The 17,072-nt window shown below is 44.1% G+C and overlaps 2 protein-coding genes across 2 annotated transcripts; both read right to left on the bottom strand.

The window, feature by feature from the left end:
* Positions 1 to 6,963: 6,963 nt before the first annotated feature.
* LOC147924540 (uncharacterized) lies at positions 6,964 to 7,527 on the bottom strand. The gene has a single exon (XM_087496825.1). It carries the CDS (start codon positions 7,525 to 7,527, stop codon positions 6,964 to 6,966), a length of 564 nt encoding a protein of 187 aa, XP_087352951.1.
* A 3,332-nt stretch (positions 7,528 to 10,859) lies between these two features.
* On the bottom strand, positions 10,860 to 12,230 carry LOC104757957 (uncharacterized). Its single transcript, XM_010480750.3, has 2 exons — positions 11,822 to 12,230; positions 10,860 to 11,320 (listed from the first exon to the last, which is right to left on the bottom strand). Exons 1-2 carry the CDS (start codon positions 12,105 to 12,107, stop codon positions 10,995 to 10,997), a joined length of 612 nt encoding a protein of 203 aa, XP_010479052.1. The 5' UTR covers positions 12,108 to 12,230; the 3' UTR covers positions 10,860 to 10,994.
* Positions 12,231 to 17,072: the final 4,842 nt, after the last annotated feature.

A 17,072-nucleotide genomic window follows, 5' to 3' on the forward strand; every position in this document is an offset into this window, starting at 1 on the left:
CCTCTGATCGGTGGTAGACCTTCGGGAAGCTCCTCCGGAAACACGTCGGCGAAGCGCCTAAGGACATCGCGGATCACCTCCGGTAAGGCGTCGATCGAACCTTCGAGACCTGAAAGCAGCACATCTTGAAAAACCATCAATAACACTTGGCCAGAGTCCCTAATGGACTTCCTAACATCACCATATTGAACTAAAAAATTCTTTCTATCGTCCAAGTCTTTAGACAACTTGTTTTTCATTTCATTTACTTGCGTGGGGCTCAAGGGTTTCAAGCAAATACGTTTGTTGTCATGAACAAAATAGTATTGGTTCGTGTGGCCGCACTGCGTGGTTTGCTTATCAAACAGCCATGGTCTCCCCAATAAGAGGTGGCTAGCTTGCATAGGCACCACGTCGCATAGGACTTGGTCCTTATACGGACCGACACTAAACGAGACCACGACCTGTTCTTTGACGTGGATCACAGTCTTGTCATTTAACCAGTTCAAACGATAGGGACGAGGGTGGTTTGTGGTCTCAAGAGATAATTTCTTGACAAGACTAGAATTTGCAACATTTGTGCAAGATCCGCCGTCTATAATCAAGCCACAAACAATACCACTTACAGTGTACCTAGTGTGGAAGATGTTGTCGTATTGGTTGGCGTCATCGGCGGCTACGCTTGCGTTCAAGATGCGGAGAATCATCAACAGTTCTCCGACTTCGGGCTCAGCTACGGCTTCTTCCAGTTCAGCCTCTCCTCGAACGTTCTCCTCGGTCGCCTCATCTTCGGACTCGATCTTGTCGGCTTTGGTAAGGATCATTGTGCGGGCGTTTGGAAAATCACGAGCGTAGTGTCCTCTCTCTTGACACTTGAAGAATACAATGTCGCGGCTCCGGACGTCGCTAGTGTTGCGTCTCGGATCTTGGCATTCATTTTTGGCCGGCTCCCTTGGTTTAAATCTTGAGTCCGCACTGGTTTAAATCTTGAGTCCGCACTGATCACACAAAGATTTTTATTTTGTCACCAATGATTAAGGACAGCTCACACAAATCAAACCTACGACTAAAACAAAAAGCAAAAGCAAAAGTACTAAACGACAAGGTTTGCTTTATGGTCAAGAACAAAAACGCGGAAACAAAAAGAAACTCTAGCATTTTCGATGTAAAAGTAAACAAGCAAGAACATAGATGAACACTAAGGTGAACAGAAGAACAATATGAACCGCTAACAACCTAAACAAACGATGAACAACACCAAACATGCACCAAATTAAACCTGATGACAAAACGGAACAAACGGGACAAGATGATGCATACTAAACTATCAAACAACCTAAAGATCAAAACTTTAAACAAAAGAAAAGAGTTTTAGAACGAAACAACCTCGTAGGAGCTTTTGAAGCTCTGATACCAAGCTGATGTGACCGTGGGTCACGGATGCGGAACGGATGGAGGAATCGTCTTCGAACAGAACTCGGCAAGAGATACTTTCCTCGCACAAGGTTTGAGGATTCGAATCTAGGGAAAATTCAAACGAGTGAAACAAGAAATGGCGAGATTCCAACGAGCCGTTTGTGAATACGGTCGTGAAGCCTCTATCGGATTGAACGGATGCAGAACGGACGGACGGATACGGTAAACAACTAAGTGTAGTTTTGTAAGATGCGGAGGTGAAAGCGATAAGAGATGGAACGATGAAAAAGAATATGGATTGAATGACGAGACAAGAGGTTTGGCTCTCCTCTTGATATGTTCACTAACAAGGTCGAACCCGGTTCGAGGCTTGTTAGGGTTTTCTCGATGTTCAATCCCGAATTGAAAAAGACAAGTGTGAGACAAGATCAAGAGGAATTTAAATAGCTAGTTTAAGGAAGGGGCTTAAGGACACGCGGACTCATCTTGGTCCGCACATCGTCCTTTGACGTATTCTGTTTGCATTGAGAACACGTCGCCTCCTTTGACTAACAAGCTTAGCCACAAAACACTCTTAACGGTCCAAAAGGAATATTCCAATTTTAAATTTAAACCAAAATATAAGAGGGAAGAGAGATAACCGCCTTTGTCCTTGACGCGAGAAGCGTGGCCTTAGACGTTTTGCACCAAGCTCAATGGCTCTTGAAAACCTTCTCCAGTAAATCCAATGGGAAAAAACCCGGAGTAAGGAAAAAGAGTACACATCCTTGCTAAAGTGACTTTGATGTCTTCACTCTTGGGTAAGAGTGAAGACCAATGAACTGAGTCTTCAAGGTCTTCATGGATTGGTGGGCGTTGGGTGAATGACCGGACGAACAGGTTGAGCCGTTGCTTGGCCACCTTTGCTGAGCTCCTTGATCGTGTGGTGGCTCCCGGGAGGATCGTTGGTGCCTTGGCCACGTCCGAAGTAGGCGTCTTGGCCGCGTCCGATGTGTCTTGGTCAGGCGTGTCTTGGTTGTCTTGGCCGAGCTCCCGTCCTGCGATCAGATCACCACCGGTTGCAGCCGCATCACCTCCTTTTCAGCTGTTGCCGTGGGATTTTGTGTCGGGCATTGCTGAGGAAAGGCGTCAGGCGGTTAGCTGGTTTAGTACGGTTAGTTTGACATTCGCCTTTTGCTTGCTTTGAAAATTGTCGTTCTCAAATTCTTGACTCTTTGGTTTTCTTCTCTCTCCTCCCTTTCGTTTTTTTTGGTAGATTGAGATTCAATATCGTGCCTATCGTCGTCGGCATGAGTTTTTGGTCGAGCGGATGATGGATCTCGAGATGGGAATGAGGAAATTGGAGGTTGGGCCGGAATATTGGGAGCGGTTCGGGTTTGGGAGATTCCGTGTGATGCCTTTCTGGCTTCGTGACCGAGTTCGTGCCCTTAGCCGTGGGGGTCATGGAAGTCTTTGAGGACACCCGGCATGTTATTTATCATATTATTTTTATGAACTGGTTTTTGCGCCTGTGTGTGGGGTCGCTAACTCTTTTCAGGGCCCTTGTCTTGCTCTTGGGCATAATGTGTGTTTTTTGTTGAACATTTCACCCGATTGGCGGGTTATTTTAAGATATGATTTGCTATATTTTGGTTGTTGTTTTTTTTTTGTTTGGTTATTCTCGACAGTGAGACGTCACTCATCTTATTATGTCGAGCCGAAAGACTTTGTTCGAAACCATGTGCTTTTTGCTTGTAGTTTGCTTTTGCAGGGGGTCGCTGTTAAATTTCGGGAGCGGGAAGCATTGAGTTCGCGTATTGAAGTCTGGCTTATACCTTGCCTTGGATCAAAGAGATTGTGCGCAAGCGGCGGCTTACGTTGCACGTCGATCTCAGTCTATTTGCTGGTATTGCTTGGGGCCCGGCTTTTACCGACACTTCGCGTGGAGTGTGGCTTTTTGTTTGTGTTGTTTTTTTTTAGTCGGACAAATGACCAAATTGCCGACCTTATTTGCTTACACGCTTTGTTTTGTTTTCTTTTTTTATGATGTTTGTCAATTTTTGTAAAGCAGTATACTTAAATAAAATAAATACCGAAGTTATTTGCAAAGAAAATTTTTATAAGTAGTGGCTACACCTTTTCAGGCTGCCTACGTACCTCCTTTCTTTTTTAGAGGATCAAGCCGATGGTAGTTCAGATTACATAGATAGTAGATGCTCTTAGTCAGAAATAAATATCCTTTTTTATTTTTATTTTTTTTTGTAGAAATAACGCTTAAGGTTGCCAGCGTTCCAAGATCGCGGAATTGCTTCACCGGACATGGTGATTAGCTTGTAGACTCCTGGGCGGACGATTTTGGACACTTGGTACGGACCTTCCCACTTTGCGCCGAGCTTCTCAGCCTTGAGCTCGGCGGTATTCTCAAACACTTTGCGTAAAACGAGATCTCCTTCTCTGAAAGATCGCAGGTTGACCTTTTTGTTATAGTTACGGGCTGCCGATTGTTGGTAGTTCTGAATTTGGACTAAGGCATGGTCCCGCAGTTCCTAGATCTCGTCTAGGCTATCGTAAAGCATTTCGTCGTTTAGCTCTAGGTTTTTGACTAGAATGGTTTGGCGTAAACTGCCGACGCTGACTTTGGTCGGTGCCATTGCTTCCAAACCGTAAACTAGTGAAATTTGTGTTTGTCCTGACACACTTCGCGGGGTTGTTCGGTGAGACCATAGCCGCAATCCAGCTTGTCGGCCCAGAGTCCTTTCTTCTCTTCGAGTCGCTTCTTTAGGCCATTTATGATTGTCTTGTTGGTTGCTTCGGCCTGGCCGTTACCTTGGGGGTACCTTGGAGTTGACTTGCTAAGGCGGATGCGCTAGCTTGCGCAGAAGTCATCGAATTTCTTGGATATGAATTGCGACCCATTATCAGTGACGCTCTCGTATGGTAATCCATGTCAGCATATTATATTTTTCCAAACGAAATTATAGATCTCATTTGCTTGGATTTTCTTATAGGACTCGGCCTCGACCCATTTAGTGAAGTAGTCCGTCAATATAAGGAGGAACTTTTTGCCGCGCGAGGCTGACAGTGGTCCGACAATATCCATCGCCCATCTCATGAACGGGTACGGTGCTGTTGTGGTGGAGAGTAATTCCGCCGGGGCGTGTATATCAGATGCGTGCCTCTGACATTTTCGCATTTAACGGCAAATTGCTCGCAATCACTGACCATAGTTGGCCAGTATATTCCATCGCGTCGCCTGAATGGTTTCCACCGGCTCCTTCATTTGTTTCCTACATTGCCTGGTGGGCCTCTTTTGCCGAGATGCAATGCAATAATACGCCGGCTGCACTCCATCGGTAGAGCTGCCCTTCAATTGTGGCGTATTGTGCCGCTTTCTTCTTTAGACGCCGGGCCTACCACTTGTCCGCGGGGACTGTTCCTTCATTGATGTATTGAAGTATCTCTTGTCGCCAATCGGTCGGCTGGACATCGCTAGGTCGCATTTCTTCATTGAGTTCGGCAGGCTCCATCGGGTCGGCGGATATTACATTGACGTGAGCCCCGGCGTCGATGCTACTTGTAGAAATGCTCTTGACCGGGATTACTCGACGTAAGTCCGGGACTGAGGTTGACAGTAAAGCAGCCAAAGCTTCTGCAGGAGCATTAGCACTTCGTGGTATTTTGTCGATTACGAAATGATCAAACCCTTGTGCGAGCTCCCTAACTATCTTCAAGTAGGCATCCATGCGACCGCATTTGGTGCCGTACTCATTGTTATATTGGTTGGCGACGAGCTGGGAATTGCAATAGGCATGAAGCCGCTTCACGCCGATCCCTGCTGCAAGTTGCATCCTGGTAAGTAATGCTTCATATTCAGACTCATTGTTTGTTGCGGTGAAGTTGAGGCGGAACGATTGCTCGACGACCTCTCCGGTAGGTGATGTGAAGCGAATTCTGATCCCAGAACTATGCTGCGACGATGCTCCGTCGACGTATAAATACCAGTTTTCTTTGGTCGGAGTAGAAGAGATGAAACGTTGTGGCAGTTCGACTATAAATTCTGCCAACACCTGGGATTTCATGCATGTTCGGCCGAGGTACTCGATGTCATACTCACTAAATTCGACTGCCCATTTTGCCATGCGACCGGATTTTCCCGGGCTATGAAGAATTTGCCGTAGGGGTTGGTTTGTGAGGATCGCGATCGTATGCGACTGGAAATAGGGCCTAAGTTTACGAGCCAAGATGACCACGACGTAGCCTAATTTTTCCAAGTTTGGATATCGTAGCTCGGCCCCGTCCAAATTCTTGCTTACGTAGAAAATAGGCTTTTGCTCGCCTCGGTCATCTCTGACTAGTACCCCGCTAACTGCCGATTCAGAAACAGCGATGTACAGGTAGAGCTTCTCTCCTTCTTCGGGCTTCGAGAGTATGGGTGGGGTGGTCAAATAAGTTTTTAACTCGACGAACGCATGTTCGCATTCGGTCGTCCAGTCGTACTCCTTGTTTGTTGATGGCAGCAACTGGTAAAACAACAAGCTCTTGTCGGTTTATCGTGAGATGAATCGGTTAAGGGCTGCTATTCTGCCGGTCAGACGCTGGACTTCGCGTTTGTTCCTTGGCGAGGGCATATCGAGTATAGCCTTTATTTGTTTTCGGTTTGCCTCTATTCCTCTTTTAGTGACGATATACCCTAGAAATTTGCCGGACGTCACGCCGAATGAACATTTCTCCGGGTTAAGCTTCATGTTATACTTGTTCAGAGTTTGAAAACATATTTGCAAGTGCCCGACATGATCGCTTGCGCTTGCAAACTTGACTAGCATATCGTCTATGTATACCTCCATGGTTATCCCTAGCTGGTCGCCGAACATCTTATTGACGAGGCGCTGATAGGTGGCTCCCGCATTTTTTAATCCGAACGGCATGACCTTGTGGCAGAACGTGCCTTGATCGGTAATAAAGGCAGTCTTCTCGCGGTCATCGGTGTGTATCAAGATTTGGTTATACCTCGAGAAGGCATCCATGAAGGAGAGCAGTGCATTCCCTGCCGTGGCTTCGACGAGCCTCTCGATATGCGGCAACGGATAACTATCCTTGGGGCAGGCTTTGTTTAGGTCCATGAAGTCGATGCAAACCCTGTTCTTCCCATTTTTCTTTTTTACTACCACCGGATTTGCTAGCCATTCGGGATACTTGACCTCCATGATAGATCCGCCTGCGAGCAATTTCTTGACCTCGTCATTTACCGCCTTGGATCATTCGGGGCCGAGCTTACGCTGCTTTTGCTTGACGGGTTTGTAGGTCGGGCCAACGTTTAGCTTGTGGCTCGTGACGTCCATGCTAATTTCGATCATGTTGTCAAAAGACCAGGCAAGGGTAGAAACATTATCTTTCAAGAATTGAATCAAGTCTGCTCTTATCGCTGGGTCAAGGTCTGCGCCAATACCGACGCACCGCTTTGGGTCGCTCTAGTCGATATTGATTTCCTCAATCAGATGATGACTTAGAATTTCCTCAGGACTGGGAGCTGGTAACTCGTCCAGCTCTTTCTTTGATTGCTATAAATCGACGGCTTTTCGTAGTTTGCACTCAAATAACGACACAGTTCCTGGCGTCCGCCTGATTTCCCTTGATCGTAAATATTTGGCCGAACAGAGGGAATTTAACACACTGATGGTAAGTTGACGGGACGGCCTGCATGTCATGAATCCAGGGGGATCCTAGAATGATGTTATAGACTGCTGGCTTATCGACGATGACAAACTTATGCCACGAGGATATGCCGGACACATAGATCGGCAACTTGATTGTGCCGGACGACATCATGTAATTTCCGTCGAATCCTCTGAGCGGCCTGATTGACGGTTTGATTTCTCTGTTGTTGACTTCTATTTTTTCGAGGACGTCTCTGAAGATAACGTTGATGGAGCTCCCCGTGTCAATCATGATCCTTGTTACTTCGCTTTCGCCGATGTGCAATTCGATGACGAGAGGATCGTTGTGTGGAAAGTTGACCTCAGCCAGGTCGTCTGCCATGAACGTGATTGGCGGTACGAAAGGTGGGACTTTAACTGGCCATACAGCGGCTGTGCCGGCCTTTACGTAGTCACGGATTGATCGTACGGAATCTCTGCAGGCTGTCAGTCCTCCCATTATCATATCAACACAACGGGGAGGTGGCCATTGGTCGCCGTTGGGTTGGCATAGAGGGTGTAAGTGCCGAACTCCGTTGGAAATTTAACGCATTGGTGGTATGTTAAGACCACGGCCTTCATTTTGTGGAGCCAGGACGTACCAAGGATGACGTTATACGCACTTGGTCTGTCAAGGACAGCGAAATCGAAGAGGTGGACCGTTCCACCGACGTATATTGGGAGTATGACCGTGCCTAGGCAGGTGAGGGAGCTTCCATCGAAACCGGTCAGGGTTTGCACTTCTGGCATAGCAAGGTGTAGGTCGACTTTTATCTGGGGAAGCGCTCTCCTGAAGACAACATTTACTGAACTTCCCGTGTCGATTAAGACGTCTGGGACTAGGCAGTCACCGATATTCATTTCAACGACGACAGGTCCTATGGGCGAAGTTTGCAACCCAGCAGCAACTTCTTCTCTGAACATGATTAGAACATATGATCGACACATAGGCGTACTACTAGGTAACCAATCGCGTTCAGTTCTTTCCACGTCATGGACGGGATATACGACACAAGGCGAGTTAGGGTCGAATGGGAGGCTTCCCCTTATGACATTGATCCTGCGACGGGTCGGGGGTGGTGGCGCGTCAGCCGGCTGGTTTTCCTGTCCGCCTGCCTAGTTACCAGCTTTGGGTTGGTTATTGGGCATTGGTCGGTTATTGGGACGGCCTTGTTGCCCTAGGCGTCCTCGTGCGTTACCTCGTCCTCGCGGGGCGTTGCTTTTGTACTAGTACAGCTGTACAGTGACCTCACCATTAAGATACTTTCCTAGCAGTTCATTCTGTAGGTGCCTGCAAGATTGTGTTGAGTGTCCGGTGTATTCATGCAATTCGCAGTAGAGGTTATGGTCAGGCTCCTCCCTCGCGCCCTTTGTTGGGGTCGTAGGTATTAGAGCGGACAAGCTAGCGGCTGGGGGCGGTTGGGCGTTGTTGACGAGGTATGTCGCGCCCCGTTTCTTACTGTCTGCGAGGTATTCTTTGTCGAGATGCTGACGAGGCTCATGGTATACCTCTTTTGCCTTGCTAGTTGACAGTTGGGCTCCAGTGGAGGAGCGCTTTCTATCGAAGACGACCTTTTCTTCTTCCATTTCGATTTGGACTCCTGCTCGATGGAGGGCATCTTGGAAAGTAGGGAATCTGTTCAACTTAAGATCTTCGCGGAACTTTGACTCATACCACAGAACCTTTTGGAGGCGGCGAGCGAAACGCTATGGGGGGCATTCACCTGTGTGGCAATCTTTTTAAACCTATCCATGAATTTTCGCAATGGCTCATGCTCTCCTTGCTCGATATTGTGGAGGTCGGCGATTGTCGCGGTGGGGATAGCCAGGATCGAGTATTGTTTCAAAAAGGTCAACGAGAGTGTGCGGAAGCTGTCGATTGAATCGGGCGGCAAGGAAGAAAACCAGCCTAGGGCGTCACCACTCATGTTTTCTATAAACAGCTTGCACTTCCCCGCGTCGAGCTCTTCCGGGCGGAATTCGCATCGATGGATCGCGATCTCAAAGGATGTTAAATGATGGGTTGGGTTTGAGTCTCCCTTGTATGGGGTCAGGTGCTTGATTTTACAATCCGGACGAGCGACGACCCGGCGAATTCGCGCAGTAAACGGAGTCTTCTGGGATTGCTCTAGCATGTGGTCTACATCAGGTGCTGCGCTAGTAGCTTGATGGAACTTTCTTGTGACATCTTTGATCTGACTTTTGAGCTCGGCCAATTCTCCATTTTGACCCTTCTCGGCTCTATTGGTGACTTCTGGCTGTCCGGCATTTTCTTGCAACCTTGCACAGATGTTGGAAAAGAAGTGAAACGTTCCTCCATTTTCTTGTCCTGGGCCTCTATCTTTTCGAGTATGCTTCTCATTAATGCGCCTACATCGAGGGCGCTTGTTCCTTCTCCTACCGATCCGTTCGGCGTTGCCGGGGCTCGGGTCGGCGGTATTTGTGGAAGCTCTTCCTGGGCTTGCTGAATGTGGTCCGGCGTATCCGCTACGTACCCATCGCTTCCTGTGATATCTCCTTCTGTCATCTTTCAAGACGTACTTCTTTGATGTTGGACTTTCTTTAAAAGTTCCCCTTGTTTCTTTTCCCTGGATGCGCACCAAATGTTGAACGAGTAATGCTACTAGCTCAGGAATAATATTTAAGGAAGGCGAAACAAAGGACTTTATTAAGATTGTCAAAGATCGTCGAATTACAAGGTATCTGCTAAAAGCCGATCGGCTAATTACAGAGTTATGTATTCTCAAATTGACTAATAACACTGAAAGCTAGAATTGGACGAGCTCCAGACTCCTACCGTCTGTTCCTTTTTCCCTTCTACACGTCGCTTCCTTGGTATTTATAGTTGATGGGACGCTTCATCTTTCTGCCTCGGGATCGATGTGGTACTGTCTTCAAGTAAAGGCGGTGATCGTTTCTTTGTGCGCCGTCACTAACTGGACTGTCCGTCTCAATTGGGCCTTCTAGAAGCTTTGTCGGTCCAATAAGGGAGATTCGGTCAGTCAACATTCCTGGAGGTTATGCTGACTATTTCGATAATAGGTCTGAGGAGAGGCCTGTTAAGGCTGGGTGAAACTCATATCCAACATACATGGGGATCAATTTAGTACTTTTGATATCCCATATATGGTTGATAGCTTAACGATAGATTAATTAGTGTTTGTATTATGTATATATCAATGTCGCAGATTAGTAAGGGACTCGAAACAAGACATTCAAAATCATAAAGCCATGGAAAATCACAAAGCCATATAAAAACTAATAATACAGCCATGTGAAAGACTATATCCAGCAAAACTATTTAATAAACTAGTTTTAACCCACAGAGATCTCTAGAGAATTTTCTGTGTGAATGTATTATACCTACAATGTATAGTATACACACGACAAAATACTATCTGGCCGTTCACATGTGACCCATTTAGAGATTCCATGGCAGTTTTTCTTGACAGTTATTATAATTAATATATATCTGTTTATATATTCGACAGTTATTAGATCATATGTATCCGATTAAACCGAGTAAAATTAGCGTTGTAACAGAAACGTTTTGTAAGAACAGCAAAAACGTTTTTGATAATATCATACAAGTTTACCAAATCAGTATTCTTTTAAAACAAAGAAAAATAGTCGATATTTTTAATTAAAAATTTTCATCAAAAACCAAAAACAACATTGATAATAAAACAAAATCTAAGCCCTAAAACGACATTTAATTTCGACTGAAATGGAGGGAGTTGCTAAATCAATTTATCAATAGATTGACTATGGATCTTTGGGCTATATATATACTTTCTTGTAGTGATCTAACGATAGTTTTAACCATAGATTTCCAAATTACAAAACGCCAAAAGAATATTGTAAGAGAGAAACAAAGAGGAAAATAGTTGTAAGACAAAAAATAAAGGTTTAGTAAATTTTAAGTAACTAATTTGGGGGTTTTTTGTTGGGGGACAAAGGCCTTAGCCAACTTCTTCTCAAGTCGTCTTCATCTTTAACCTTGGCAGACAAATGGCATGCTCTAGACCTGCTCTTGAAACTGATAACACTCAAGAGCCGGCGAATTCGTTTCCTCCACGTCAGTAGAGAACGTGGTGTAGGCTGAGGAATAATCTCCTTCTTCTTCCTGTGGAGCATGACATGTTCATATTGATGATCCCGTGAAGCCTTGCAATGTGCAACTTGATAACTTTCTTTTCCTTTCTCCCATGAAGTTGCTCGGTTGTTTTCGAAGTTGATCGAAATGTATGAATCTATAGATATATATTACAAAATTAATGGAGCAACCTGAATGATCCATAATATCTTATCTTATCTATATAGACGTTTTCAATTTGCTTATTACTATTACATATATTTAATCTAATTTATATATTTTTAAATGTAATGAACATATTATGTAAAAAGAAAAGATATTAAAAAAAAAAAATTGAGCCACGGTTTTACAAAATTTCTAAAGGCATGTTAAACGATTAGAGAGGCCATGTAAATGAGTTAATTGTGGAACAGATCAAGGAGTTTATAAGGTAGCCAAAAAGAGAAAAATCCTGCGGTGACATTGGTACATTTTGTTATGCATGTTTGAGAAACGTGATATTTTATAAAACACCGTATTATCATTTCTAAAATAACATTAATTTATTAAAATTCCATGCGAAAACCATATATATTGATATTATTTTACAGTTTGGCTATGTATACTATATATTAATATATATGATGTAAATAACATAAAAGTGTATATTATATGGTACCTTCTGGACTGATGATAGAGGTATTTTGGTGATCATACTTCTGATCATGATGTCGGAGTTCGAAGAAGCTAAGGAACGAGGAGAGTCTGATAGATTTCTTTGGAGAAAAAACGGTTTTGGGTTCTTGGATGGTTTGGTAGGAAACAGGAGACTGAGGACGTAGTCTCTGTAGAGAAGCCAGGACCAGAAGCCTCTCGTTAAGACAGAGAGGACATACACCTTCGATAAACTCTACTGGGTGGATGTTACAAGAAGATGTTGAGTTTTTTTTGTTCTGTCCTTTCATAGCTTTTCTAAGTGAGAGACAGAGATAAAGAAAGAGGTGAAGAAGTAGAAGATTGTCCTTAGTTTAGAGAATTGATTCCGCAAATCTACTTTATTGAGATGCACAATTTTTCTGTGGGTGCATAGATATAAAGTTTTATGAGCTGTCACTATTTAGAAGACATTAGATAAATACAATCTGATTTCAAAAAAATGTCTTTAAGAAAATATGAAATTTATGATTGATTCGAAATATTAGCATGATTGGTAATGCAGAATATAGTAAAAACACTTGAGAAAAATCTGTAAATGGTTGGTAGTGTACGACAAAAATATGACTCATATGAATTTGAATAATTGAAAAAGTGTGAACTAAAAGTGTTATATGGTTACGGCGAATTTTGGCAGATTCTGACAAATGATTGATTGTATCTTTTAGTCGATTTTAAAGTTAGATAATGTACATCCAACATAAAAACGTTGATATATATTTGTATGAAGAATTTTGCTTAAATATGAGAAGTACGGTTAGTTTCAGTTTTGGGTGCTAGGAAACACTTCCTTTATGTATATCATTCGAACTTGTAGTGAAGTTGCGAATACTACAGCAAGAAGAGGTCCTTGTAACAATATTTACTATTCAAGGTATACTTATCATCCACCATGGTTATATCATGAATTTTTTTTTTTTTTTTTAATTAATTACTGTTCGAAAAGATAAAATGTCGTATAGGAATTTTCAGTTAGATATCATTTATATTATCTAAATTTCCATTTAAAGTTTATATTAATTTTGCCACTCAAACATATATTTTAGACTACTAAATATGCTTGATTCGTATTTGTTTTGTTACATCCGCGTGATCCAACTTATTCCACTTGAGATATCTACTCCCCATTCTCTATTCACAGCTATAGAAAACATGTGAATGGTGGTGGTTGAAATGCTAATAATATGCATAAATGGCATAATCTTTGCAGTTGATAGAACTAAATCAATTCAATTATCACGCTGTACTTGGGTCCACAGGTTTGCTATCCGGCCACAATCATTATGATCAAGTGTTATTATTATCTTTTGCATATATAAGAGTTTCAAAAGTGCATTTGAGTTTTGGAAGGTTGTGATTTTGTTTTGTAATGCAGACGTATATATCTTCTTTTTCGTTAACTTTGACCAACGCCAAAGGTTATCTTATTTCTCTAGTCCTAAAACTTCTTTAAGTTAGCCAACGAAATAACTTTATTTGTTTAATCTCTTGGACAAATTGATTGATTAATATGCAATCAAGTTTTTTTTTTCTCTTCTTCTTCTTTCCAACTCTACGTCTCTACCGATATATTTCGTACAGTGTAATATTTTCCTTATTTTTGTAAATTGACTTAATGCCATATGCCTTTAACCTCGAACAAGAAAAGAAAATTAGAATTAGCATCCTGCACTTAGCTAGATACCACAAGTGACTACCATCATTGCTCTAGCCCACATAGACTCGAATCACACTTAAAAGCTAGACATTAGTAAAGGCTATCCAATGATTGAGTCAAAAGGATCCTTCTTTGGCGGGTCCTTTAGCTAGAACCTAGAAGACACTCAAGTGCTATTATGATTTTGATAAAAGGATGTCATTAGTGTTTTACCCCTATGATCTTTTATTTTTCGATATTCCACTGTTACTTGGTAATGTGTGAGTTGCCTCTCTCTATTCATTATCGATACAATATATACACATATACAAGAATGTTCTCCAAGTAAACCCTATACACATAAGGGAAGTGAATATTACATATTATCTTGGCTATCACTCCCCCGCAGTCTTAGCGTCGTCTCGGATGATGCTGAGGCTGGATCGGAACTCTGTGAAGAGATTGGTAGGAAGCCCTTTGGTGAATAAATCAGCATATTGATGAGATGAGGGAACATGGAGAACACGAACAGTCCCAAGAGCAACACGTTCACGAACGAAGTGGAGGTCGATCTCGACATGTTTAGTTTGTTGGTGTTGGACTGGATTGGTGGAAAGGTAGACTGCACTGATATTGTCACAGTAGACTAAGGTGGCTTTAGAGAGCGGGTAATGAAGTTCCAGAAGAAGATTACGGATCCATGAGGTCTCGGCAACGACATTGGCGACCCCACGGTATTCGGCTTCGGCGCTAGAACGTGAGACGGTGTGTTGACGTTTGGATGACCAAGAAATAAGATTGTCACCGTGGAAAATACAGTATCCCGAAGTCGATCGTCGTGTAGAAGGACAGCCCGCCCAATCAGCATCGGTGTATGCGATCAAGCCGGAAGGTTGTGTCGGATATAGTTGGAGGCCGTGGTCAAGAGTACCTTTGAGATAGCGCAAAATGCGTTTGAGTGCATGGAGGTGAGGTTCGCGCGGGTCGTGCATGAAGAGACAGACTTGTTGGACGGCGTACGAGATATCCGGTCGTGTGAACGTTAAGTATTGGAGGGCTCCGGCAAGACTACGATAAAGTGTCGGGTCGTGAACCGCAGGTCCGGTGTCCGCTGCAAGCTTAGACCGGGGATCCGCTGGAGTGGTGCATGAGTTGCAGTTGGTCATATTGGCTCGGTTAAGTATGTCAGCTGCATAGTTTTGTTGCGAGAGAAAAAGGCCTGAGGAGTTCCGTTTGATGGAAATGCCGAGGAAGTAATGAAGGTCACCGGAGTCCGTCATGTCAAATTCACTGCGAAGAGAGGAGATGAGAGCTTGGAGGAGCGTATTGGACGAGGCAGTGAGCCCAATGTCATCGACGTAGAGTAAGAGATAGGCGGTGCCATGTTTGTTGTGGTAGGTGAACAACGACGGATCAGACTTGCTTTGGACAAAACCAACACGACACGCATATTGAGCAAACCTTTGATTCCACGCACGCGGGGACTGTTTGAGACCGTAAATGGAACGTTTGAGGAGGCAAACATGGTCGGGCCTGTCGGGATCACGAAATCCTGGCGGTTGATGCATGTAGACGGTTTCATCGAGTGTGCCATTGAGGAAGGCGTTTTTGACGTCGAGTTGATGAGTGGGCCAGTTGCGAGTAAGAGAGAGTTCCAACACAAGTCGAATTGTCGCTGGCTTCACAACGGGGCTGAACGTCTCATCACAATCAATGCCCACCTCTTGTGATTTACCGTTGGCAACCAAGCGCGCCTTGTATCGTGATAGTTTTCCATCTGCATCAAACTTATGCCTAAATAACCACATTGAACGCACGATATTAGTGTCTTTGGGTCGTGGTACTAAATCCCACGTTTCCTTTTTAATTTGAGCTGCATGTTCCTCATGCATGGCTCCAGTCCAGTTAGGATCTTCTAAGGCTTTTAGGTAGGAGGAAGGAAGAGGAGAAATAATATTAGTGTGAAGCGAGAGAGGTTGTCGTGGTTTAGTGATGCCGCTCCGGCTACGGGTCGTCATGGAGTGACCGACCGGAGGTGGAGGCGGTGGAACGACTGGTTGAGTAGGAGATGGTAGAGGTTCCGGAAGTGGTGTTTGTGGTGGAGATGTTTGGCGAAGGAGTGGAGACAAGGTTATTGGAGGATGTGTCTCGGGTGGTGGGGAAGAGACGGGTTGGGGGAGAGTTGAGAAAGGAAAACTAGACTCATCAAAGATAACATGTCTAGAAATGATTACCTTGCGAGTTGATAGGTCTAAGCACCGGTACCCCTTATGATTAGACGGATACCCAAGGAAGACACACGCGGAGGAGCGGGCATCAAGCTTGTGAGAAGTGATGGGGAGACGGTTTGGGTAGCATAGACAGCCGAAGACGCGAAGATGACTGTATGTGGCTGGTTTTTGGAAAAGCTTGGTGAACGGTATTTCATTGTTGATGGCGGAGGATGGGAGGATGTTGAAGAGATGAGCCGCCATCATGAGTGCTTCGACCCAATATGTGGTAGGCATGCATGCTTGAAACAGAAGGGAGCGGACAGAATTATTGAGGGTTCGAAGAGTACGTTCAGCTTTACCGTTTTGTTGAGATGTGTATGGGCAAGAGAAACGAGGGATTATGCCATTATTAGATAAGTGACTGAGGAATTGACGATTTTGATATTCACCACCATTATCGCATTGTAAGAACTTAATGTTGCGGCCAAAATGGGTAGAGACATAAGCCTGAAACGTTAAGAACGTCGAGAAAACATCGGATTTGTTTCGAATAGGAAAAACCCAAAGAAAATGAGTGAAATGGTCAAGATAGATAACATAATATTTTATTCCACCGATGCTAGAAACTGGTGAAGTCCACACATCAGAATGAATAATCTCAAAAGGTGCAGAAACAGAAGAAATAACTGAATCAAAAGGTAATCTAGTGTGTTTCCCTAATTGACATGCATGACAAAGAGACATATCAATCTTAGAACAATTTATTAAACGAGAAGAAATAAGAGATTGAAGCAATGTGTTTCCCAAATGTCCTAAACGACGGTGCCACAAGGTAGAGTCGGGAACCGTTGTTAACATAGCTTGTGGAGTGGTGGTGGCCGATGGTGGTGAATTGACGGAGTAAAGGGGTCCGTCACTATTACATCGGAGCAGCTGGATCCGAGTATTGTAATCCTTAATGCAAAAACCAAAAGGGTCAAATTCCACAGTCACATAATTATCTATAGTGAATTGGCGAACAGAGATGAGGTTTTTAATTATGGAGGGACAAACAAGCACATTACGAATATGGAGGGGACGAGTTTTAGAGGACAAGAAAGCATGACCAATGGCAGTTGTTGGAATAGAAGATCCATTACCGACTATAACCGATGGGGACGAGCTCGAATTAAAAAGGGAATGTAGGGTACCTGGCTGTGCCGTGAGATGAGACGTAGCACCGGTGTCCATGTACCAACTCGCGTCGGTAGGATCTTGGAGAGTCATAGTCCCAAACGCGGCATTGAGGTTTGTTGGAACCGGCGTTGGTGGTGTTGCCGTAGGTTGCTGTGGGGCAGGTCCAAGAAGTCCGGCTGCTGGTCTCGTAG

The sequence above is a fragment of the Camelina sativa genome, chromosome 17, assembly GCF_030686135.1.
Source record: "Camelina sativa cultivar CO46 ecotype springtype chromosome 17, ASM3068613v1".
NCBI classification, from domain to species: domain Eukaryota; kingdom Viridiplantae; phylum Streptophyta; class Magnoliopsida; order Brassicales; family Brassicaceae; genus Camelina; species Camelina sativa.